The sequence below is a fragment of the Xyrauchen texanus genome, chromosome 4 (genome assembly GCF_025860055.1).
Source record: "Xyrauchen texanus isolate HMW12.3.18 chromosome 4, RBS_HiC_50CHRs, whole genome shotgun sequence".
NCBI lineage: Eukaryota > Metazoa > Chordata > Actinopteri > Cypriniformes > Catostomidae > Xyrauchen > Xyrauchen texanus.
The window spans coordinates 2,885,679-2,911,759 of NC_068279.1; the positions used below are offsets into that span (position 1 = coordinate 2,885,679).

Genomic DNA, 26,081 nt, shown 5'->3' on the forward strand with positions numbered 1-26,081 from the left:
AGGTGCGCGCTGAGCAGCCGTGTTGAGTGCCGAGTGCAGGGGTGCGTGTGAGAGTACAGGCACGAAATGCTTGCAGCATGAGTCGGAGAAATGCTTGAAACTGTATGGACAGAGTTTTCGGGTGGGGGTGCATACATCGTAATAGGCACGCGCGCCACATTCATAAAGCTTCCTGCTCGTAGCGGAGAGTCTCTTGGCTCGTGCATCACATCTGTGATGTTTGCGGCATGAGACAGAGAACTGTTTGAAACTGTATGGGCAGCGCTTATGGGTGGGGGTGCATATACTGTAGTAGGCACGCGCGCCACTTTCATAAAGTCTTCCGCTCGTGGCGGGGTTTTTGGCCATGCATACAGTGTTTGTGTGTAGGGGTGCATGCATCACAGCAGGCACGCTCAAACCTTTATAGTATTTCCCGCTTTTACTGGGGAAGTGTGTATAACTGTGGGAACAGTGCTTGTATGTAGTGGTGCATACATGACAATAGGCACACGATCTACATGGGGCGTCCAGCTCGAGCTGGGGAAGTATTTGGCACTGTTTGGACAGTATTGACATGTGGGAATGCGCACTTTAGTGTGGACACGTGACCCCTTAGTGACACAGGCAGAACATGTGCTAACACTGAGCTTACAGCTCTCAGAGGCGCGGGCGCGCGCTGAGCAGCTGTGTTGAGTGCCGAGTGCAGGGGTGCGTGTGAAATCACAGGCACGCGCGCTATCTCCGTAATGCTCGCAGCATGAGCTGGAGAAATGTTTGAAAACTATATAGACAGTGTTTACGGGTGGGGGTGCATACATTGTAATAGGCACGCGTGCCACTTTCATAAAGCTTCCCGCTCTTAGCGGGGAGTTTCTTGGCTCGCGCGTCGCATCTGTGATGCTCATGGCATGAGCTAGAGAACTGTTTGGAACTGTATGGGCAGTGCTTATGGGTGGGGGTGCATATACTGTAGTAGGCACGCGCGCCACTTTCATAAAGCCTCCCGCTCGTGGCGGGGTTTTTGGCCATGCATACAGTGTTTGTGTGTAGGGGTGCATGCATCACAGCAGGCACGCTCAAACCTTTATAGTATTTCCCGCTTTTACTGGGGAAGTGTGTATAACTGTGGGAACAGTGCTTGTATGTAGTGGTGCATACATGACAATAGGCACACGATCTACATGGGGCGTCCAGCTCGAGCTGGGGAAGTATTTGGCACTGTTTGGACAGTATTGATATGTGGGAATGCGCACTTTAGTGTGGACACGTGACCCCTTAGTGACACAGGCAGAAAATGTGATTTCTGTGTGTTGCCGTTAAAACGGCGTTTGATTGCAGGTGAGCGAGTTCTGTGACTGGCCCATTGACTGCTGTACAGACATTTCCAGCCACCTGTAAGGGGACTGGGTAATGTTTTACACGCTTTGGAGTCGGAGGCGCCGCCCTGGCTCGCTGCTGCTGCTGAGGCAGTCTCTGGCGGCTCTGTGACGAGCTGGAGCGCTTGGGCAGGAAGTGACGCATAGCCTGCGAATCCTTCCGAGCTTCAGTGAAGCGCTCAGTGAACTCTCTTACCGCTTTAGACAGGATGCGGACGATCTCTGAGTCCATGCTGGTGCCCGTGCTCGTGTCTGCTAATGTCGACAGCGCAGGGTCGAAGGCCGAGCCCGCCAGTCGTCGGATGCAGCGCCAATGGAAAGGCTGTCATCCTTTTCACCGTCATCCCTGACGCCCGAACGAGACGAGACCCACCGCTCTGTAGGAGGGTGCTGGTCCGCCTGCGTTGAAATGGACTGGCGGCGGGAGTTCTCGGGTAGTGGTGAAGCACGCGGGACTGGCCCGGCGTGACGCCACTGAAGTCCGCGTGCTCTGGCGAAGGCTGAGCCCGGCCAGTCGCCGGATGCAGCGCCAATGGAAAGGCTGTCATCCTTTTCACCGCCGCCCCTGACGCCCGAACGAGACGAGACCCACCGCTCTGTTGGAGGGTGCTGGTCCGCCTGCGTTGAAATGGACTGGCGGCGGGAGTTCTCGGGTAGTGGTGAAGCACGCGGGACTGGCCCAGCGTGACGTCACTGAAGTCCGCGTGCTCTGGCGGCCTCCGTGAGCGGTGCTTTTCTTGCGCTGCTCGAACAGAGGGACGGCAGCACGGTGGTAGCAGGCTCGCTCAGCGTGAAGGCGGCGAGCGAGCGCACAGCTCGGTGAGGCCCAGGGAGTCACATTCGGGGCATCCGCCTCGAGTGAGAGCAGCTTCTGCGTGGTCAGGTCCCAGGCAGCGAGTGCAAATGGTGTGACGATCCCCGCCAGGAAGAGGGCCTCTGCATGAGGCGCAGGCTGAAGGCATTTGCAACAACGCCTTGAAAAATTACTCTTTACTCAATCAAAAGCGTCGCAGAGGCGAAGCGCTTGCAGTAAAGGATATAGCGATCGCGCCGGATGGCGTAGCAGAAGGCTTCGAGGCGGCTGAAGGCGCCGGCGTCCTCTTAGCGGTCCTGCTGTAGGCTTTTCGACGGCGGCTAAAGACTCCAACAATCCGGAGGATCCAGCTAAGAGAAGGTCTTTGCTGAAGGAGATAAAATCTAAAGAACTCTCATGACGGGCGCCTAATATATAGCCTTAGCCATGCTAATCTTGGCTGGCTCTGAGCGCTGGCGCGGCTGCACGCTCATTGGTCGCTGCGTTCAGAGTCGCCCGGTCATTGGTTCGAGCAAGTTGCCGCAGCACAGCCAATGACCGAGCTGCCTCGCTCATTGCTGTCTGCTGTGCAGCTGCAATGCGTTTTACATAAAGACTTCAATATTTCTCGATAACTGAGTTTTCCCATAGCGTAAGCTACTTACGCAATATAGGAGAGACCTCTTGATAGGGAACTAGGTTCGCGCCTTCCAAGGGCTTCTGAGAACAGAACGTGAAATTGCGAAGCTAGCAGTGTTTGAGACTAGCTACCAGCAGCTACTGCCCGGATTATACAAAACTGTCTGATTCATTCAGTGCAAATCATCAGAATAAGGTAAATGCCCTGGCTATTGTAATCTATTGTGCTGTAGGTGTGTTGGGTTTAGTGTTAAAACTGAATGATATCAACATTGAACATTATTAAATACTGTTTAATTCATTAGAAGTTGAATTCCATGTACGGCAGGGGTGTCCACAGTTTTTTGCGTGATGATCTACTTTTAAATGACCAACTCAATAAGATCTACCAACTAAAAAAACTGTTTCATTAAAAAAAAAATGCTTGTTGGGAGTACTGCATGTATCCCTACATGGAACTCACCTTCTAATGAATTAAACAATATTTAATAATGTTCAATGTTGATATCATTCAGTTTTAACACTAAACCCAACACACCTACTGCACAATAGATTACAATAGCCAGGGCATTTACCTTATTCTGATGATTTGCACTGAATGAATCAGACAGTTTTGCATAATCCGGGCAGTATAGTAGCTAGTCTCAAACACTGCTAGCTTCGCAATTTCGCGCTTTGTTCTCAGAAGCCCTTGGAAGGCGCGAACCTAGTTGTCATGGCAACTGAATAAACAAAAATCTCGCCTGGTCAATGTACTCAATTGCAAATCAGACAGAAACTAAACGAAGGAAAGACATTATATTTGTATTAATATTGAACGAAAGCACATTTACATTTTGTGCGATCTACCAGCACTGCTTTTGCCATCGACTGGTAGATCGCGATCAACGTATTGGCACCCCTGCTTTAAGGTCTTGGTATGTGACATTTTATAGCTCCTAACTCCTTTATTTTTAATTTGGCATCCTGTTGTTTTATACACACAAAAAAGTAGCACTGATTTTATTGGTAAACCGGTTGTGTCAGAGACTGACATGTGACTCAACCAAAGCTTCCTTGATCCAAAACGGTCCTCTTAACCCATTCGGACCCTTTGTCCATTACAATGGACATCACATGTCAGCCCTTTTTTTCCACTTCTGGAGCATTTCACCTAGTTTAAAGCCTACAGTCCATGAGATTGGACGTTTGTCATCCAATCAAATTGCAGTAAAGCTCTGCATGTGGTAATTAAAAAAAAAACTCTACATTGAAGAGAAGCATGGCAGCACTCCAAACACAGAAGTGAGCAACATTTTCTATGGTTTTATTTAAAAAAATGTATATGTTTGCCAGTATTTTATAGTTTGTCTGTTAAGCAGAAGGATTGAACTTATTAAAGTTAAAAAACATTTGTAGAATTGCAAGTTTTAAAGCAGGATTTTTTTCAAATGTGTCTGTCCATTAGAATGTACAGTGGGTTCAAACACCTGTTTCTGAAAGCACATGTCCAGTAATGCTGATTGAAATTTCTTATATATATATAAAAATATCTATATCACAGTACTAATACATTTTTGAACATTTTTTAACTATTTAATATGCAGAATATACAGTTCTTGAAGTGCTTGAACATATAGCTGATGGAAATATCTCAGATGTTGACTTTACGTGGAGTGATGAGGAAGATGGAGATGGAAATGCAGATGATGCTAGATCTCCAACAATTGGTAAGTGTAGAATGAAAATTAGGGATAGTTAGTTAGTTCAGACATTAATATTTTTTATATTGTAAATAAATTACAATATAAAACTTGTATGAAGTTGTTTGTAAGGGACAGTTTTTGGTAATAATTTCAGGGGAGGACAGAGATGAGCCACTACCCGTAGTAGGGGAAGAAATTGAGATTGAGGCAGAGGAAAGTCAAAATCAAGAAGACAGAGAAGATTATGAGCATGAGGCAGATGTAGAACCAGTACTTGGTGATGATCCTTTTACAAAAATCACACAAAAGAGTGATATTCAGTGGTGTCGTCACACCTGCTTTACCCCAGTAGAAACAACGTGGGTAAGTCCCACCACTGACCCACCTGAGCCACTAACACCACACGGCTACTTCAAGCAGTATGTTCCAAGTCAGATGTTTGAGCTGATGAGCACAATGACCAACATATATGCAGAACAAAATGGAGTCGGGGGTATAAACATGCCTCAGCTTCTGAGATTGAAGTCCTTGTTGGTCTACATATGGCAATGGGAGTTCTTGGTCTTCCAAGAGTGAGAATGTACTGGTCCTCCAGTATCAATATTGGAATTTTCAAGGAAACCATGACTCAAGATCGTTTTTTTCCAATTCCGCTCCAACCTGCATGTTGTGAACAACCATGAGAGGCCTCCTGGAGACATTGATGTTTTCTTCAAGGTCAGACCAATCTATGAGTCCATAAGGAAACGCTGTCTGCAGCTACAACTGGAGGAAGATCTCCGTATTGATGAGCAGATTGTGCCTTTCAGAGGAAAACTCTCTGTGCTCCAGTATATCAAAGGGAAACCTACACCATGGGGAGTGAAGATGTATTTCCTCTGTGGCAAAAGTGGGCTTGCTTAGGATTTCCTCATCTATCAAGGTGCCACAACAGAGCTTTCTGAGCAAAGCAAAAAGGTTCTAGGGCATGGAGCTTCTGTTGTCTTCCACCTGTGCCAGAGAATCCAGGATCCCAACCACAAGCTCTTTTTTGACAACTATTTCACCACCTACAATGTCCTTGAAGTTCTTGCAGAAAAGGAAATCCATTGCTGCTGGAACAGCAAGGCTTTGCCGCTTTGCAAATCCGCCACTGAAGACAGACAAGGAAATGTCTAAGAAAACGCGGGGGAACCATGATGAAGTTAGAAGTAGGGATGGAAAATTTGTTCTAGTGAAGCGGTTTGATAACCGCTCTGTGGTACTGGCCTCCAACTTTGTTGGAGATGAAGATGGATAAGAGATGCAGTTTGTGAAGGTCAAGCGTCCAGAGGTTATGAAGAAATACAACAAGGGCATGGGAGGGGTGGATAAGCTTGATCAGCTAATCAGCCTTTACAGGATTGACATCAAGTCCCGCAAATGGCCACTGCACATGATTACTCATGCTTTTGATGTTGTTGTAGTGAATAGCTGGCTTGAGTATCGCAGGGACAATGAATACAAAGGAACTCAGCCACAGAAAATTCTTGATTTTGAGTCCTTGAATTCAAAATGAATGTGGCCGAAGTGCTTGTGCGTTCTGGGAAGCCACAGGGTTAAAAAACAAACAAAAAAAACGTATAAACTAAAGTAGACCAACAATTGCTATGTTTTTATTTCATGTTGGTATATTTTTTTGAAGTACCTCTGTTTTGACCTGACGTCCATTGAAATGGACAAAACAAAATTACAATTAAAGTGTTGAAATTTGTAATATTTTTATTTGGTCTCATTTATAGAAGCCTCATGAGCTGGGAAAATGTACTTTTATATTTTTCAGAAACATAATTCAGGTCTGAAGGGGTTACAGTAGTAATTAGTTCCAGACAATTAAACACACCCACTTACTCATTACTATTTTCCACACTTTAGTATGAAAATTAAAATCAAACTATGAAAAAAAACACAAATTAAAGTATGTAATGGCCACATGTAACGATGTCTCAGTTACAACAACAATTTTGTTTTGAAAAATATTTTACTGTTACTTTCAGAGGGTGTAAATAAAACAAAGACATATCCTTTAATATATGAAATTTGCCTTTATTATAAAAGCAGCATTTTCTAATATAATACAGATTTGGAATATCTAGGAGTAATTATTTCACAATATGTTTATAGCACAGGAAAGTCATGTTGTTGACCATAGAAAACTCATATGCAGGCACTGAAATGGCTGAATATTGGGTTCACTTTAATATAGATTGGATATATATTTGAATAACAAAGTGTAGCAATATTAATAGTGACTATTTTGCAAAAGGTTCGGCATTAAATTGTTTGGATGAGAAAATGAGAAATGTCGGCGTTCGTTTAGAAGTATACAATGGGGTCAAGGTGCCGTTTAGAGGTCTGAATTCCACTCAGCTCTAGTTTTCCTCCACTGTGAGGGAGAGATTTATAGACTCTCAGATGGATGAATTCATCCCCTCCGACGTGGACCTGAAGAAAAATCAAAGAATGAAAGGTTTAGTGGTTTAGACACCACTTCCATGAAATACATGCATGTGTGAACGACAATTGAGGTAATAAAAATGAGAAATCTTTTAAAAATAAAGTTTAAAACATGTCATTTTTTAAATGTACTTTGTCCAATGTGGTTTCATTATTTTTTCAAAGCATTTTCTCTTTATTTTATTGTCATTATGGAGTCAAAAATATCAAGTTCTCTCAAGGTTACATCACATGACCTGAACTAAATTTGCCTTATAAAAATATATTTTTTTACAACTTCACTCTCAGTCTTGAGGGTCTGAAGGGCTCATATCGTTTTTTTTGTCTCAAAAGTCGTTACACCACATGACTGATTTGGTGAACAAATGTTTTTCCAAATAGAATAAATACCAAATATATATATCATCAAATAATATATTTTTAAATAGTTGTTTTACTGCTCATTTTTGTAAATACATTTGAAGATTATTCTGCGCTACTCAAGACATCTGTAACGTATGACCTTGTCCTGTTTTACGGTTTCCCTTTTGTCTCCCATTTTGATACTTTCGTCACTCCATAGTTTTCACTTTTGAACCTTCTGTACCTCCATAGTCTTGTTAGCCATTGTGTTCATTGTTCATTGTTCTCACCTGTCCTCGTTAGTTTCCCATTGGTTTCTGTTCATCACCTCATGTCATTTTGAGTTCTGGTTGTTCATTGGTCCTGTCTTGTATTTATACCCTGCCCGTTTGTTCAGTCCCTGTCGATCGTTGAATGTTGGTAATGTTTGTTAAGCCTGCTCTGTGTTTCCTTCCCGAGTTCCCTGCTTATGTTTGTTTCCCCATCGTGGGTTTACCTTTGTTTGTCCATTTATTTCAATAAAGTTAAAACTGCGTTTGGATCCGCACCTCCTCGTCTGTCTTCACTCCAGCCTCATTCATAACAACATCATTCCAAGAGTTTCAGCTTTTAATGAGATTTAAAAATACATTTCACGGTCTCCATTTCCACCATTAAAACATTCTTTAAGTCCCGGGAAAAATATCAAAATGCCATTGAACTCAGTAATTTATAGTATTGGTGTGTTCAAGTGTTTTCTGCAGGATGAATTGTATTTATGAACAACTGAATAGATCTGGACTAAAGAATGAATGCCACGTCAATGACCCAAATGCAAATTGACTTTATGACAAAGTAACAAGCTCACAGCCTTCCAAACATGTTTGGCAAAAGAGTTTACCTTGATAAAATAGTTGGTTCCCGCCACAAGCTGTGTGCTGAAACTTTTGGCGGTGAAAACAGCAAACCTCTTTCCGACACGTCTTTCTACATATGGCTTCATCTACAAGCAATAACAAGTACATTGATTTGTTTATTTGTCATTTCTAAAACTAATAAATGCTCATCACGTTCACTTGCAGATCAGCGAACACCACCATAACAAAATGAAAACCGGTCTCGACTTACCGCATTACAGATCCTCTGCACTTCTGAAGTGGCATATGTCACCTTGGATAACCCTCCAATAAGGGGCCCTAGAACCCAGATGCACAGTTTAATAAACAAGAAACAGACAACTTACTAAAGAAACACATTAAACTAAAGAAACACATTAAACTAAAGAAACACATTAAACTAAAGAAACACGACAAAGGAATGGTCAAACACTGGGGCATTTATGCGCGCGCACTAATTGGGGATCAAGAAAGAGACAATGAACGAAGATTGACAACCAAACAAATTGCCATTTTCACTATTCTGACTGTCATAATCCAGCACTTTCTATGTTTTAATCTCTTGAGGAAACGCCACCATTTACCGCTATCCGTTGTGCTTCACAGAAATGTAAAAAAGCGTCGATTGCAACAAACATGTAGGAGATATTTCATTATTGATTATAGTCTCTGATTAAACTTACCTCAAGACAAGGAACATTACTGGACCTCTAAACAGCAACAGTCATTGAATTAATATTAAGTGCATGTTTCGTAGGTTTACCTGCTTCATTCCGCACTTTGTTGTTGTCAGATTTATCGACGCAATTCACCTCTGCAATATAGACAGACAGCAAAAATACCGCCATTAGAGCGCACACACCTGACTTTAGCTTCATCATTTTATCCTTGAGTACCTCCTGATTTAATAGGATATAACTGTAAAACAAGTCTCGCTTCTTCGTCTTTTATGTAATGTTGCAACAAGACATTTTTAGGTGTAAATCACCACCACCTGTACTGGATGATTTCTTAATATCCTCTTCTTAAAGGGACAGTTCACCCAAAATTGAAATTTTCATGAATCAGCATTGGGCGGGACATCGGTCGTCTCATGAGTCATGAAGTCATGTGAAACACATAAAAAATGTAAAAAAAAAAAAATACTGTGCATTTTTCTTTAATTGCTAAGCTAACTTCCTGCCTGTAACTTCTTAGCTTAGTGTTTCTATATTAAGCTTTGTTTTAAATAGTTATTTGTATCTCTTTTACAATTTTTTCATTTGGAGACCGATGTCCCGCCCAATGCTGATTCATGAAAATTTCAATTTTGGGTGAACTGTCCCTTTAAGAAGAGGATATTAAGAAATCATCCAGTACAGGTGGTGGTGATTTACACCTAAAAATGTCTTGTTGCAACATTACATAAAAGACGAAGAAGCGAGACTTGTTTTACAGTTATATCCTCTTAAATCAGGAGGTACTCAAGGATAAGATGATGAAGCTAAAGTCAGGTGTGTGCGCTCTAATGGCGGTATTTTTGCTGTCTGTCTATATTGCAGAGGTGAATTGCGTCGATAAATCTGACAACAACAAAGTGCGGAATGAAGCAGGTAAACATACGAAACATGCACTTAATATTAATTCAATGACTGTTGCTGTTTAGAGGTCCAGTAAAGTTCCATGTCTTGAGGTAAGTTTAATCAGAGACTATAATCAATAATGAAATATCTCCTACATGTTTGTGTTGCAATCGACGCTTTTTACATTTCTGTGAAGCACAACGGATAGCGGTAAATGGTGGCGTTTCCTCAAGAGATTAAAACATAGAAAGTGCTGGATTATGACAGTCAGAATAGTGAAAATGGCAATTTGTTTGGTTGTCAATCTTCGTTCATTGTCTCTTTCTTGATCCCCAATTAGTGCGCGCGCATAAATGCCCCAGTGTTTGACCATTCCTTTGTCAAGTTTCTTTAGTTTAATGTGTTTCTTTAGTAAGTTGTCTGTTTCTTGTTTATTAAACTGTGCATCTGGGTTCTAGGGCCCCTTATTGGAGGGTTATCCAAGGTGACATATGCCACTTCAGAAGTGCAGAGGATCTGTAATGCGGTAAGTCGAGACCGGTTTTCATTTTGTTATGGTGGTGTTCGCTGATCTGCAAGTGAACGTGATGAGCATTTATTAGTTTTAGAAATAACAAATAAACAAATCCATGTACTTATTATTGCTTGTAGATGAAGCCATATGTAGAAAGACGTGTCGGAAAGAGGTTTGCTGTTTTCACCGCCAAAAGTTTCAGCACACAGCTTGTGGCGGGAACCAACTATTTTATCAAGGTAAACTCTTTTGCCAAACATGTTTGGAAGGCTGTGAGCTTGTTACTTTGTCATAAAGTCAATTTGCATTTGGGTCATTGACGTGGCATTCATTCTTTAGTCCAGATCTATTAAATACAATTCATACTGCAGAAAACACTTGAACACACCAATACTATAAATTACTGGGTTCAATGGCATTTTGATATTTTTCCTGGGACTTAAAGAATGTTTTAATGGTGGAAATGGAGACTGTGAAATTTATTTTTAAATCTCATTAAGAGCTGAAACTCTTGAAATGAGGAATGATGTCATGAGTAGCGCAGAATAATCTTCAAATGTATTTACAAAAATGAGCAGTAAAACAACTATTTAAAAATATATTTGGTATTTATTATATTTTGGAAAAACGTTTGTTCACCAAATCAGTCAAGTGGTGTAACGACTTTTGTTACAAAAAAAACGATATGAGCCCTTCAGACCCTCAAGACTGAGAGTGTAGTTGTAAAAAATATATTTTTATGAAAAGGCAAATTTAGTTCAGGTCATGTGATGTAACCTTGAGAGAACTTGATATTTTTGACTCCATAATGACAATAAAATAAAGAGAAAATGCTTTGAAAAAATAATGAAACCACATTGGACAAAGTACATTTAAAAAATGTCATGTTTTAAACTTTATTTTTAAAAGATTTCTCATTTTTATTACCTCAATTGTCGTTCACACATGCATGTATTTCATGGAAATGGTGTGTCTAAACCACTAAACCTTTAATCCTTTGATTTTTCTTCAGGTCCACGTCGGAGGGGATGAATTCATCCATCTGAGAGTCTATAAATCTCTCCCTCACAGTGGAGGAAAACTAGAGCTGAGTGGAATTCAGACCTCTAAACGGCACCTTGACCCCATTGTATACTTCTAAACGAACGCCGACATTTCTCATTTTCTCATCCAAACAATTTGATGCCGAACCTTTTGCAAAATAGTCACTATTAATATTGCAACACTTTTGTCATTCAAATATATATCCAATCTATATTAAAGTGAACCCAATATTCAGCCATTTCAGTGCCTGACTATGAGGTTTATATTGTCAACAACATGACTTTCCTGTACTATAAAGGTATTGTTAAATAATTACTCCTAGATATTCCAAATCTGTATTATATTAGAAAATGCTGCTTTTATAATAAAGGCAAATTTCATATATTAAAGAATATGTCTTTGTTTTATTTACACCCTCTGAAAGAAAGTAACAGTAAAATATTTTTCAAAACAAAATTGTTGTTGTAACTGAGCCATCGTTGCATGTGGGCCATTACATACTTTAATTTGTGGTGTATTTTCATACTAAAGTGTGGAAAATAACAGTAATAAAGAGTAAGCGGGTGTTTAATTGCCTGGAACTAATTACTACTGTATTAAGAGGACCGTTTTGGATCAAGGAAGCTTTGGTTGAGTCACATGGTAAATGCCCTGTCTATTGTAATCTATTGTGCTCTACACTGTAAAAAGTGTTATGTGATAACAACAAAAAGCATGGTAACAATATTACACGTAATATTTTAAGAACTTTTCAATCCTTGTTTTTCTAAACAATCTCCTTAATGAAATCACGTGAAATCCACCAAATTAGTATATTTTTTTTTCATTCCTTTAAACAAAATCACGAAGTCACCCAAATTTTAGTAAGTAAGCTTTTTTTTTTTTTAATAGAAATCACATTAATTAAATCTAACGTGAATTTTACTTTATGATTTCAAGCTAATTTAGGCACTTTTATAAGCTGAATTGCATTTTACCCTCTTTAAAACACAATGATTTTCACAATGCATTTAATGATTTATCAATTTATTTTTTAAATATCATTCCCACTCAAAGCATTTATACTGTACATTAATTGTATAGCCAGATCCATAACTTGTACAATAACACATGGTAAAGTGCTGTATGAAACAGTAAGCAGTGTACTAAAACTATTTGAGAAAAGAAAAACATAGTTTAAAGTACACAAAAGCTCCATTTAATGAAAAACAAAGTTACGGTCAAGTTTACAAATGTCAAATTACTGTCAAATATGTGCTGTAGTCAAAGTCTTATGACAAGCTTGCTCTAAAATGGATAGTTCACCCAAAAATGAGACCTTTCTCATCAATGACACATTGCATGCAATCCCAGATGTGTATGACTAACTTTCTTCAGCAGAATACCATTTTATTTTAAAGACAATCTTAGCTCTGTAGGTCCTTACAATGCAAGTGATAGTTGACCAAAACTTTGAAGATTCGAAAAGCATAAAGACTAAAATGAATCCATATAACTCTAGTTCTAGTTTAATTCATGTCTTAAGTAATCCAATCAGTTTGGGGTGGGAAAATACCAAAATATAGCTCCTTTTTATACGAATCATGACATCAGCAGTCTTCTTGGCGATCATGAGCCAGGAGTTTTATTTTAGTCTGTTCTTACCACAAACTGATTAGATACCTTCAGAAGTATTTTTAGTGAATTTATTATTTTAAAAAGGTATTCAAATACTGGAGTGTATTTTTTAAATGTTTTAATAGATTAAACAACTGGAGTCTTATGAATTTTCTTTAATGTTTATGCTTTTTTTAAGCATTGCATGATTTACTTGCATTGTATGGACCTACAGGGGTGAGATCTGTGATTTGCATGATTTGTATTCCTTCTTCTGCAGAAGAAGGAAAGTCTTAGACATCTGGGAAGGCACACATGTGAGTAAATTATGAGAGAATTAAAATTTTTTGGGGGAACTGTCCCTTTAATACATGCAAATATAACTTTTCAAAAATAACACATGCACAATATAAATCTTCCAGACATTAAAGACAAGGTAAAATCCTCAAACCTTTAAATGTTTTCCAAAAACCAAAATGTCATACATTACACTTGGCTAACTGTACAGGACTATACCCACACTTGCTGATAAGCTTATAGCATTCTCAAAGATCATGTCTCTAAAAAGATTTGTGTTTGTGGGAAAAAAAAAATCAATTCTGGAATAAAACTTGTCTTGCAAAACCAATGACAGTTATGCTTGCTATAAGCTTGTATTATTGTTGAACTGTAAGAACATATTCTTCTTTTCAATGCATTCTGGACCAAAACCTGGTCCAGAAAAACAAAGAAAAGGCTTTGATTTGCAAAACACAAGTTATACTATGGCTATGTATAAATGGTCCATGCTGTAATCTATAGTGTTTCAAAAGAGCTCACTTTGAAGATGCCTTCCATTGGCAAACCTTGCATAGCCACACCATGACTTCAGTCTACATTATCTATCTTACAGCATGTTCCAACCAAAAACAGTCTTCCGATGAAAGTAGAAAATATGAATGCTCACAAAAATGGAACTTCTAGTACTTCAATGCAGACTTGTAAAAAAAAAAAAATATATATATATATATATATATACACACACACACATGTATATTATTAGTTTAATCATTTTAATTACATCTGTAATTTACACTAACAAAAATGTATTATGCCTTGTAATATCTGTTCAATGTACACTTATTTCAACATTTGAATTGCAGCCTTTATGAAATGCAAGGCTCTCTATTGTTAGTTTTAAAGGTAAGAGAATATTTATAGGCAGCAGTATCAAAAATAAAACAAGTAGACCTTGTTGCTATTTCTATACAAGTCATGATCTAAGTGAAGTAATCATGTTACCCATTACACATTTTCATTTTGGGTCACTGAAGTTAACAAGTTAGATGGAAATGTTCATCCAAATATTGTGACGTTAAAGAGCAGGGGCCTGTTTCAGAAAGGAGGTTAAGTGAAACCCTGAAATGAGGGAAACTTTGGGTTTTCTGTTTCAGAATGGGAGGTATGTCAAACCCAAGAAAGCAGAGTAAGTCAAGCCCGTTTCTGAAAGAGAGGTAACTTATACTCAGAGTCAGTTACCATAGTAACTTACTCTGTGAACCTAACCTGGTCGGGAGCAGGTTTTCTTCGGTAAACCCAGAGTTTCTTTCGGTCTCCTCCCCTTTTTTAAAGAGGAAGTGGTGTTTTAACAGCTCATTCATTCTTTCGGTACGTTCATTCATTGCGCACATTTCCGTCACGCAGAGAGCATCAAAGTGAATGAAATGTCATGTCCTTTTATGGATGATCCTGTAGATGAAGAGGCTGCATTAATTCGTAGGGAGTTACATTTACGTCGGGAGAGGATTTTGAGGCCCAGAGTGGATTTTTTGTCGTATCCTTATGCATTTTTATTTGAGCGGTACCGTTTTTCTTTACAGTCAATTAGATACATCCATAATCTCATCCATCCTTACATCAGTAACGTCAGCCATCGTGGCCGTGCTCTTACATCCCAGCAGATTCTTTGAGTTGCTTTACGTTTCTTTGCAAATGGTAGTTTTCTGTATAACATTGGGGATGCAGAACACATTAGTAAGGCTGCTCTATGCAGAGCGGTAAGGAAAGTGTGACTCGCTCTTAAGCGCTTTCTGGGAATTTTTGTGTTGTTTCCTGGGCACAAACCCGTGAGAGCCATCAAAGAGGAGTTTCACAGGATTGCAGGTCAGTGGTGTAGAAATCAGATTAAATTAGGCTAACCTGATGAATGACGATCAGTTAAGAACATCTTGCTGCGACCCCTGGAAGTAGCCTAATAATTAGAATTCCCTTTAGGATTTCCCAATGTGGTTGGATGCATTGATGGCACACATATTCCCATTATTGCACCTTCCGAAAATGAAGCTGACTATGTCAACGGGCGGTCCATCCACAGTATTAATGTGCAGGTACACTGACAGCCTACTGTTTCTAATGGTCAAAGACTACATCACAATACATGTCTCATTCTTTGCACTGTCAAGATCATATCTGATGCTGCACATATCATCACAAATGTGCAGGCCAAGTGGCCCGGCTCTGTTCATGACTCACGAATGTATTGTGAGTCAACCCTGAACAACAGGCTGGAAAGGGGTAAGTAAATGTATGTCCTATACACTTATTTCAATGTATGCTCTACACACTTACAGGGGCACTTCTATGCAGCACTAAAGCAATGTGAACTTTCTTACAGGAGAGACTGATGGCTTTCTGCTGGGAGATAGGGGTTACCCATGCCGACCAACACTAATTACCCCTTACCCAGAACCTGAATCAGGCCCTCAGCAGCGCTTCAATGTGGCACACTGCAGGACGAGAGCCCGGGTGGAGATGACCTTAGGCCTGTTGAAAGCACGTTTCCATTGCCTACGTCACCTCAGGGTAACTCCAGAAAGGGCCTGCGACATTATTGTGGCATGTGTTGTTCTCCATAATATTGCCATAATTAGAGGGGAGCAACACCCTGCCCTACAAATACAAGACCCCGAGGAAGACCCATCAACCCTGCAGATTTCCAGGATGGAATGGTAGTCCTAGATATGATATGCCGCAATGTCTTCTCAGATTAATACACATGATATCCTCCACCACAAAATGAAAAAAGAAACGAATAAACACAAAATCACAACAATTTATTTGGTGTTCTTTATTTCCTACAAATTCAAAAACAGTTAGATTTTCATATAGTTTCAATACTTCCTAGAATTAACCTGTGACCATTCACTCACCTCTAGCTTTAGTTTCAGAATCTCGATTTCCAGATCTGCCTTTTGGATCTGGCGATCCAAGTATATAAGTTCTTTGCTGTTTTGTTTTTTTTAATAAGATGAAGTCTATATAACTCCTTAACTGGCAACTGAAAATACAGTAGATTAGAGTTACATCATGTAGTTCTAAACAAATTCTACAGAATTAAACTGTGACATTTACTGAAAATCACTGAACTGTGTTCATCTGTGCATCCTTCCTCCTGCTGTTCTTCCACACTCTGGGGGGCGGGGGGAGAGATGAGAATGTCAGTTTATACTTCGATATAAACTTAGATTCTATAGGCTACTCCACATAAAAATGTGAAGAAATGTGTAGATTGTTTGATGTGTAGACACATAATATGAACATTACCTCTGTAGGCCTCACTGTGGCAGCAGAAACTGTTTCTTCATCCCCATCATCCTGTGAAGATGAGCATTTGGTTGAGTACACTTTATAATACTATTTGTCATCATTTCTGGTGTATTGAGTAGGCTACTTACAACTGCCTGGGGTTCTGTTGGGACAGGAGGCTCCAAAAGACATATATTACCATCAGAATCTATTGGGACCAACGAAAAACCCAACCCAAAGTAAAATAAATGGAAATATCACAAATAGCCTATATAGAAAATAACACATAGGTAGACCTCTTACATTTTATGAAGGCACTTAAATCTTCAGGAGTGACTGACTCCAGCAATTCCCTCAGCCATTGGCCTTCCAGCATTCAGGCTCAGGGCCATCTCTTCTGCATTTGTCAGAGGTGGTGGTGCAGGTCCTCCCTCTGTTTTACGGGCCTCTGCCTTCTTTCTGTTGGCTGAGTAGAAGTCAAATGAGAATGAACATTTAGACCAAATGTCACAAATGCTGCTGCACTGCTAGACACTGGATGGCATTTAGTTATTTAATATGTCAAATGTTTGTAAAGTCTGGTACCCTACACCTATGTTATGCTCAAGCCTTACCTGATTGAATTATATTTTTATATTTCATTTTCAGCTGCTGCCACGTTCTTTTAATGCCTGCAGGATTGCACCTACATGAAAATTAAAGGTTTATTACATACTGTTCTTCCAGTTTCACCTGGATATTTTAACAGTTGGGTAGTTATTAATTACTAACTACAAATGACATCTTCAACAGTGTAATTAGATTAATATAATAATTACTATCTCTAGAAAGTATTGGTCTACTTATTACTAATTACTTTATAAATCCCATATCAACCTCAACCACTTGAACAATACAAGAAGAGACAAGAAACTGCACTTTTAATGCTTTCAAATAAACAATATACAATTGCATGAATTATTCCTGAATTGACCAAAGTGTGTAGAGGGAGAAGGTTACATTAAAAATATACCTTTTAAAATGTGATGTTAAATCCACTATTGTTTTATACAGAATTGTTTTATAGTCTATGCAGCATTTAATGCAATTACATCAGATTTTACTTTAAATAACAGAAGAATTAAGAGTAACCCCTTTAAATAAATTACAGTATTTAGATTTCTTAATAATTAATTACACCCAACACTTTATAACAATAATTAAAATGTAAACTCACTTTTTAAAAAATATATGTTCAGTACTCTCCATAAGCTTGCAGAAGCACTTCTAGTTCTGCTGGTGAGAAATATGCAGACCTCTTTTTTTCTGCCGCTGTTGCCATGGTGACTCATAATATCTGAGCTCAATTGATAATGGCTTTTTATAGTTGTGGTGCACTCAGCTTAACTCAGAGTCAGTCAACTTAGAGTTGATTGAACTAACTCATTTCAGCTGTTCTGTAACTGAAAACTCAGAGTTTCCCATCTCAGAGTAAGTCAACTCAGAGTTCAAGTTTTTACTCAGAGTTGGTTGAACCTCCTTTCTGAAACAGGCCCCAGCTAGCCATGTTTCATGTTCTATTATACCCAATGTGCATAATTAACAGGAAAATACCGTGACAAGCATTTTGCTTGACAAATCATTAACTGTAGCGCATGTTGCTCATGTCACTTAGGGTGACCAGATGACCATGACAAAAAGCCGGGACAACCCCCCTTAAATTATTAGTAGTTCAGATTATTTTTCATTACAGTTTACAGTGATTACAGTCAATTCGCACACGCAGAGTGATGTATGTGTGTCTGCTGCATTTACTTTTCCATCATACGTAATTAGAAAATGTATTTAGCTGTGCTGATTAATTATGTAGAAAAAATCAAACTTTATATTATTGGAAGAAATTGAGATCTGGTAATTCAAATGACATTATATTACTCTTAAATTAAAAAGATGGAAAATCCATTCACATATATCATTTTATTTGTACTTCTGGAAAATATCCTTGAAATACAAGGCTGCGCTTTTCCTAACCAAAATAAAACACGATAATTTATTCCTTTATAAATAAATAAATGCTTGACCACATAAAATGCCTGAGAAAAACATGCATCAATCTATACATAACAGTCAGCTTCTGTAGATTAGCAGCTTCCTAAATTAAAAATAAATGAATACAAATATTTGAAAATAAATGTAAAACAAAATATGTATTTTTGTATTTTTTATTCACACATTCATTTCCAAATGTATGTGTTTCCTCATTATTTATGCATGTATATATTTCCAAATGTATCTCCACATTTATACATTTCCCATTTTTATCTGTATGCTAATGAGGGGCATGTTTTCTCCCTCAGACGGAGCAACTGAGCAGAGTGCTACAGAGTGAAGCTTGGAGGCCACAGTGCCATCTTGTGGTTGACAAAAAGAAATGGGAGTCTACAGAATTTAAATATTGCCACAGATGGTATGGATGTAAATTGTAAAATAATTAAATAAATAGAGGAAATATATACATGTGGAAATACATAACATAATACATAAATAAGGAAAGAAATGTATAAATACTCATTTGTCACAATTGAAAATAGATGTATATGTACACATTTTTTACATTTATTTGGATTTTTATTTATTTATGTTTAATTTAGGCGGTTTTGCTCCTCCATAAAGCTTCATCAGAGGTTCTGAAGCGTGTCTTTTAATTTTCTAGTTTTCAATTTCTAGTCTTTAACAACCACTTTAAAACAGGGTTCAAGCACAATGGGGACCCACAGCTTTGCATACTGTGTAAGTCCCGCTTATCTGACACTCGCAGATCAGGTCATGGAGCCTTTACTAACGATCTGATGATTTCAATCTGGTGTGTTAAATAAGGTTACATTAGAAATGTGCGTTGTGTGTCCCCAAGAGCATGTTTGAAAACTACTGGTTTAAAGGGTAACTAAACCCCTGCTCAGAGTCTGACTCCACCCACTAGCAATATTTGAAAAATGCTTGAAAAGTGGGCAGACCCCGGCGGGGATAGAGGGGACGAACCGCGGGGGGGGGGGCGTGAACCTGAGACCCGTAGTGACGGATTAACTGACAGCTGCTGTCGGACTCTAAAATGGAGAGTGACTGGAGTGACGCAAGTAGCTTTGCCACGGAGCGGTCTTTTGAAGTCGAGGACTTTTCTCCCCCACCTTCACCTGAAGTGGAGGAGGGTGAATTGTCTGTGGACACAGGGCCGGAGCCATATCAATTCGAGCCGCTGGCTCACTCTGCGGTTTTAACTCCCGCATCGCGATCGGCATCCGACGATGCTAGCGAAGCAGCTGCGCAAGTGAGAATGGGGCCAGTGTCTAGCTCGTACCAAGGGCGTGGTAAGCTGGAACCTGCTTACGTCAGCTCTCACCGCTTACGTCACGAAGTACCGCAAACAGCCAATAGGAAAATTCAACTGCAGTAGCCACCGTTCAACCTGAAGAGGGCAGCACTCAGACGTTTTTACACCATATATTGTAGAATTAAAACACTTTATACACAAATGTCAAAAAAATAACTTGAATCAATGACCAGTACTAATAAAGCCCCATTCTTACAGATCATTAACTAAAAAAAGTTGGTTTAGGGTTTAGTTACCCTTTAAGGTTATAGACTACTTTTACCGGTGCACCCCTCCCCCATCAGGGCATTTTATAGAAGATTCGACTCTAATCATTATCGGCGCGGGAACGCACAGTCCATAAAAAGTTTGGGGAAAACTCTTTGCTGACAGACAGCAGCAGAAGTGGGAGGGAACATTGAGGGGAAAAGATCAGTGCTACTGATTATGAGACTGAGGAATTCATGTTTCTGTCATTAGTTGTTGCAAGTTGCTCATGATAAAAAAAGCACAGCAAATTGAGGTTTTGTAACCTCACCGAGACGCGGGACTATCCTGCGTCTATCCCGCGTCTCATATCAACACATGAGATAAAAAAAAATTTTTCAAAGTACAAAAACCGAGATAAAGCAAACAGTGACCATTTGTTTAGTCTGGTCACGTTTGGTTTCAAACCGTTTCTGAAGCACATCTTCCATTTTCTTTTTTTACGGATTACAATTAACATGGCATGACCATCCCCCATTTATGTGCCGTCACCGCGCGAACGGTGAAGAAAGGGGGTAGCGTTATAAAACAATCTTTCAAATTTTCTCCACAAATTTTTTTTTTACACACCTGAAACTAGCTCATCAGGACAGGCTTCTTCTTCTTCTTCTTCTTCTTCTTCGTTTTTTTACTGGCGACTTGCAACCATATGGAGCATTATCGCCACCTACTGTATCTTAGTTACATTTGTTTAAATCCTTATGTTCAGTCCAGTTTGTTGTAGATACGATGACACAATTTTAAGCACCATCTTTCCGGAATTATTTGAGAAAATATTTGTAATATCCATTTATTTGATTCCTTCATGTTCCAGTCCATTCCTTAGAGCCAGTCTTTGATTTGAGTATTTAGTGCACTCAAACAGCACATGTTCCACAGTTTCTGATTGACTGCATATCTCACACTTTCCCGTTGGATGCTTCCCTATTATGTGCAGAGATGCATTTAACCTTGTGTGACCTAACCTGATTCTGCTAATCATCCCCTGCTCTCTCCTGCTCTTCCCCAGAGTCTTTTCTTCCCCCACCTTCTGCTGTATTTTAAATAAATGTCTTCCTTTACTTCCATTATCCCATAATTTTTGCCACTGTATCTTAATTTTGCTTCGTACGTATGATTTAATCTCTGCTTTGCTAATTGGTACTGCCACTTCTACCTGATTTATCTTTAACCCTTCCTTAGCTAAAGAATCTGCCATCTCGTTTCCTTGGATGCCAATATGTGCTGGGATCCATAAAAACTGAACATCTATACCCAGACTATTTACTCGATATAGTGATAACAAACTTTCAAACATAATATCCTCCCTACATTTTGATGACGCACTTTTGAGACTTTCCAATGCTGCTCTTGAATCTGAACAAATTAGTATTCTCAAGGGTTTGACTTCCTCTATCCATTGTAATGCAAACATGATTGCCATCATTTCTGCTGCATATACTGACAAATGATCAGTTATTCTCTTAAACACCTTAATTTTTAGTTCAGGAATGTAAAATGCACAGCTTGATTTTCCATTCTCTGGATTTTTTGACCCATCCGTGAATACTTGTACATAATACCAATATCTCTCAAGCAGCACAGTGTTCACACAAGCTTGCATACTAAACATGCTTTTGCTTGAACTAACCTTTTTTAATAGAGAAATATCAACTCTAGGTTGAGATAGTAACCATGATGGAACAGCTGGTATTACGGCAGTTGGACTAATTACCCAATTGTTGATTCCTAGCTCCTTAGTTATCTCTATAATTCCCCTACTAAATACCTCCTTTTTAATTTTACTGCTTTCCCAACTTTCGTTTAAACTTCTTTTTGTTGGGATCAGGACAGGCTTCGACATAAACTGGGAATATAAAATAAGGGAGCCATCCTAAATGTGTAATGTGGTGCTACATATCTGGATTGAACACACCTGGTCAACATTTAACGAGACAATTAAGAAATAAAAGGAAAGTACAAATTATTAAGGCTTACCTTTTAGCGTGCACTTGTGTCGACCAGTCTGCCAAAATGTCGTCAACTCAGCGGTTGTTCACTTTCAAATGAACTGGTGTCCATAAATTAAACCACAAAATTGCACAGATTTTCCCAAAATAATGTAGTTGTCTTCTCTCTTAAATTTATGAGTGAAATGCACCCAGTATTTTTTATAAAATGCAAAGTCATCATTTAAAATATAAAATATCCTTAATAATTATAAATTTCATGTTAATTTTTTTAGTCAAATTTACTTGACACATGAATCACTTTTTACAGTGAGGTGTGTTGGGTTTAGTGTTAAAACTGAATGATATCAACATTGAACATTATTAAATATTGTTTAATTCATTAGAAAATGAATTCCATGTAGGGATACACGCAGTACTCCCAACAAGCATTTTTTTTTAATGAAACTGTTTTTTTTTAGTTGGTAGATCTTATTGAGTTGGTCATTTAAAAGTTGATCATCTCGCAAAAAGTGTGGACACCCCTGCCTTAAAGGAATAGTTCATCCAAAAATTTAAAATCTCATCATTTACTCACTCTCATGCATCCCAGATGTGAATGACTTACTTTCTTCTACAGAACACAAAACAAGATTTTTAGAAGGATATAAGGACCCAGTAGGGGGCGATATGCATGAATAATGCAAATCACCATAAACAAAAGAAGAAGAATGTGAAAGTTGAGATTGTTAGTAAAACATTAATTAAATATTGATCTGTTTCTCACCGACATTTATCATATCACTTCAGAAGACATGGATTTAACCACTGGAGTCGTATGGATTACTGTTATGCTGTTTTTATGTGCTTTTTGGTCCTTCAAAGTTATTACCACCATTCACTTGCATTGTATGGACCTACAGAGCTGAAATATTATTCTAAAAATGTTATTTGTGTTCTGCAGAAGAAAGTCATACACATCTGGGATGGCATGACGGTGAATAAATTATGAGAACATTTCAATTTTGGGTAAACTGTCCCTTTAAGAAGAGGATATTAAGAAATCATCCAGTACAGGTGGTGGTGATTTACACCTAAAAATGTCTTGTTGCAACATTACATAAAAGACGAAGAAGCGAGACTTGTTTTACAGTTATATTCTCTTAAATCAGGAGGTACTCAAGGATAAGATGATGAAGCTAAAGTCAGGTGTGTGCGCTCTAATGGCGGTATTTTTGCTGTCTGTCTATATTGCAGAGGTGAATTGCGTCGATAAATCTGACAACAACAAAGTGCGGAATGAAGCAGGTAAACATACGAAACATGCACTTAATATTAATTCAATGACTGTTGCTGTTTAGAGGTCCAGTAAAGTTCCATGTCTTGAGGTAAGTTTAATCAGAGACTATAATCAATAATGAAATATCTCCTACATGTTTGTGTTGCAATCGACGCTTTTTTACATTTCTGTGAAGCACAACGGATAGCGGTAAATGGTGGCGTTTCCTCAAGAGATTAAAACATAGAAAGTGCTGGATTATGACAGTCAGAATAGTGAAAATGGCAATTTGTTTGGTTGTCAATCTTCGTTCATTGTCTCTTTCTTGATCCCCAATTAGTGCGCGCGCATAAATGCCCCAGTGTTTGACCATTCCTTTTGTCAAGTTTCTTTAGTTTAATGTGTTTCTTTAGTAAGTTGTCTGTTTCTTGTTTATTAAACTGTGCATCTGGGTTCTAGGGCCCCTTATTGGAGGGTTATCCAAGGTGACATATGCCACTTCAGAAGTGCAGAGGATCTGTAATGCGGTAAGTCGAGACCGGTTTTCATTTTGTTATGGTGGTGTTCGCTGATCTGCAAGTGAACGTGATGAGCATTTTTTAGTTTTAGAAATAACAAATAAACAAATCCATGTACTTGTTATTGCTTGTAGATGAAGCCATATGTAGAAAGACGTGTCGGAAAGAGGTTTGCTGTTTTCACCGCCAAAAGTTTCAGCACACAGCTTGTGGCGGGAACCAACTATTTTATCAAGGTAAACTCTTTTGCCAAACATGTTTGGAAGGCTGTGAGCTTGTTACTTTGTCATAAAGTCAGTTTGCATTTGGGTCATTGACGTGGCATTCATTCTTTAGTCCAGATCTATTAAATACAATTCATACTGCAGAAAACACTTGAACACACCAATACTATAAATTACTGAGTTCAATGGCATTTTGATATTTTTCCTGGGACTTGAAGTAAAACATGTTTTAGTGGTGAAATGGAGACTGTGAATTTATTTTTTTAAATCCCATTAAAAGCTGAAACTCTTGAAATGAGGAATGATGTCATGAGTAGCGCAGAATAATCTTATTAAAATTTCATTACAAAAATAAGCAGTAAAACAACGATTTAAAATATGATATTATTATTTGATCATATAAATTTGGTATTTATTATATTTAGAAACGTTTGTTCACCGAATCGGTCATGTGGTGTAACCACTTTTGTTGAGACAAAAACAAACCGATATGAGCCCTTCAGACCCTCAAGACTGAGTGTGAAGTGGTGTGTTTTTTTTTTTTTTTTTGTGAGAAAAGGCAAATTTGGTTCAGGTCATGTGATGTAACCGAGAGAACTTGATATTTTTGACTAAAAAAAATTCATGATATTTGTATTTAAGGTGTTTTATAATTTGAGTTTAATGGTTAAGTTATATACACTCATGGATTGAAGGTGCAAGGAGAGTACGTTTATACACTTTACTTGATGTTTACACCACATTGCATTTTTAGTGTCATTAAATGATTGTGTTTTTTTTTTTTTTTTTTTGTAGAAAATGCTGTGAGAAATTATGAACCCACATTGGACACAAAGTACATCTCAAATGACACATTTTAAAAGATTTCTCATTTTATTACCTCAATTGTCGTTCACACATGCATGTATTTCATGGAAGTGGTGTGTCTAAACCACTAAACCTTTAATCCTTTTTCTTCAGGTCCACGTCGGAGGGGATGAATTCATCCATCTGAGAGTCTATAAATCTCTCCCTCACAGTGGAGGAAAACTAGAGCTGAGTGGAATTCAGACCTCTAAACGGCACCTTGACCCCATTGTATACTTCTAAACGAACGCCGACATTTCTCTCATCCAAACAATTTGATGCCGAACCTTTTGCAAAATAGTCACTTAATATTGCAACCGTTTGTTATTCAAATATATATCCAATCTATATTAAAGTGAACCCAATATTCAGCCATTTCAGTGCCTGACTGAGGTTTATAGTGAACAACATGACTTTCCTGTACATGGGAATCACTATGTGTGACTTGCTTTAGCAAAACAAACACAAAAACACAGTAGTTATAGTTTAATCATGACCGTACACACTACAAAGGTTTTTAACACAACATGAATAAGCCCAGTGCAGTGTTCAAACACAACAAAAATGCATCTTTTTAAAAATTAAAAGTATAACAAGAAAAATTAAAATATAAAAAGAAAAGTACAAGATGCAGTGGACTACAAGTAAAGAACAGTGGGCAATACTAAAGTTATAATTAAAAACGTATAATTATAGTCCACAAATGACCCATGATCACCTATCTTTTTTAGTAAAGCTTAAGGCGACGGTTGTTGTGCTTTTGCAGCAAAACGTTTCACAAACAAATCTAAATCTAGTGCTTTTGCACGCTGTTTCTCGATACTGAGAACAGCCAGATTTCTCAGACGGTCATCTGCCATGGTTGAGCGCAGGTGAGTTTTTACAAGCTTTGAAGCTGAAAAGCTTCGCTCACACCCAGCAGTACTCACTGGCAAAACAATAGCGATCTTGCACAGGCGAAAAAGCTCAAAGAAAACCTCTTTTAAAAGGCACCAAGAACGTCACAAACTCAGTCAAACTGGACGGGTTTACTTTGCCATTTGCTCTGTTTCTTTCAAGAAGTCTTTTTGCCTAGTGTATCTCAGTTTTCAAGTCTTGCAAGTCAGAGCCATATTCCTCAGCCACTAACAAAACCAATTCTTCCTTTAAGAAGTCATTGTTTGATGGGTTTAAAGCTTGTATACCCCTCATTATCTTGCTACTAGAGTTTGAAAAGCGCCTGTCCA

The 26,081-nt window shown here is 38.6% G+C and overlaps 2 protein-coding genes across 4 annotated transcripts; one reads left to right on the forward strand and one right to left on the reverse strand.

The window, feature by feature from the left end:
- Window positions 1–6,790: 6,790 nt before the first annotated feature.
- Window positions 6,791–9,094, reverse strand: LOC127643030 (cystatin-B-like). The gene is made up of 4 exons (XM_052125560.1): window positions 8,931–9,094; window positions 8,400–8,467; window positions 8,173–8,274; window positions 6,791–6,938 (listed from the first exon to the last, which is right to left on the reverse strand). The coding sequence occupies exons 1-4, from the start codon at window positions 9,046–9,048 to the stop codon at window positions 6,810–6,812; spliced, it is 417 nt and encodes a 138-aa protein (XP_051981520.1). The 5' UTR covers window positions 9,049–9,094; the 3' UTR covers window positions 6,791–6,809.
- Window positions 9,095–9,515: 421 nt separating this feature from the next.
- LOC127643029 (cystatin-B-like) lies at window positions 9,516–25,178 on the forward strand. Of its 3 annotated transcripts, none has more exons than XM_052125559.1 (4): window positions 9,516–9,759; window positions 10,188–10,255; window positions 10,381–10,482; window positions 11,256–11,403. In XM_052125559.1, exons 1-4 carry the CDS (start codon window positions 9,642–9,644, stop codon window positions 11,382–11,384), a joined length of 417 nt encoding a protein of 138 aa, XP_051981519.1. In that variant the 5' UTR covers window positions 9,516–9,641; the 3' UTR covers window positions 11,385–11,403. The 3 variants fall into 3 exon arrangements, with proteins under 3 accessions (XP_051981519.1, XP_051981517.1, XP_051981518.1); XM_052125557.1 differs by lacking the exons at window positions 10,188–10,255; window positions 10,381–10,482; window positions 11,256–11,403 and adding exons at window positions 23,727–23,794; window positions 23,920–24,021; window positions 24,970–25,178 and having other exon boundaries at window positions 9,519–9,759; XM_052125558.1 differs by lacking the exons at window positions 9,516–9,759; window positions 10,188–10,255; window positions 10,381–10,482; window positions 11,256–11,403 and adding exons at window positions 23,155–23,296; window positions 23,727–23,794; window positions 23,920–24,021; window positions 24,970–25,178.
- Window positions 25,179–26,081: the final 903 nt, after the last annotated feature.

Bases quoted from the DNA above. Each gene is read 5' to 3' on its own strand.
- LOC127643030 (XM_052125560.1), bottom strand. From the start codon at position 9,048: ATGATGAAGCTAAAGTCAGGTGTGTGCGCTCTAATGGCGGTATTTTTG. The intron at 8,468-8,930 runs GTAAACCTACGA...TCTGGGTTCTAG, and splicing joins CAAAGTGCGGAATGAAGCAG to GGCCCCTTATTGGAGGGTTA. The intron at 6,939-8,172 runs GTAAACTCTTTT...ATTTTTCTTCAG, and splicing joins GAACCAACTATTTTATCAAG to GTCCACGTCGGAGGGGATGA.
- LOC127643029 (XM_052125559.1), top strand. From the start codon at position 9,642: ATGATGAAGCTAAAGTCAGGTGTGTGCGCTCTAATGGCGGTATTTTTG. The intron at 10,256-10,380 runs GTAAGTCGAGAC...TATTGCTTGTAG, and splicing joins TGCAGAGGATCTGTAATGCG to ATGAAGCCATATGTAGAAAG. The intron at 10,483-11,255 runs GTAAACTCTTTT...ATTTTTCTTCAG, and splicing joins GAACCAACTATTTTATCAAG to GTCCACGTCGGAGGGGATGA.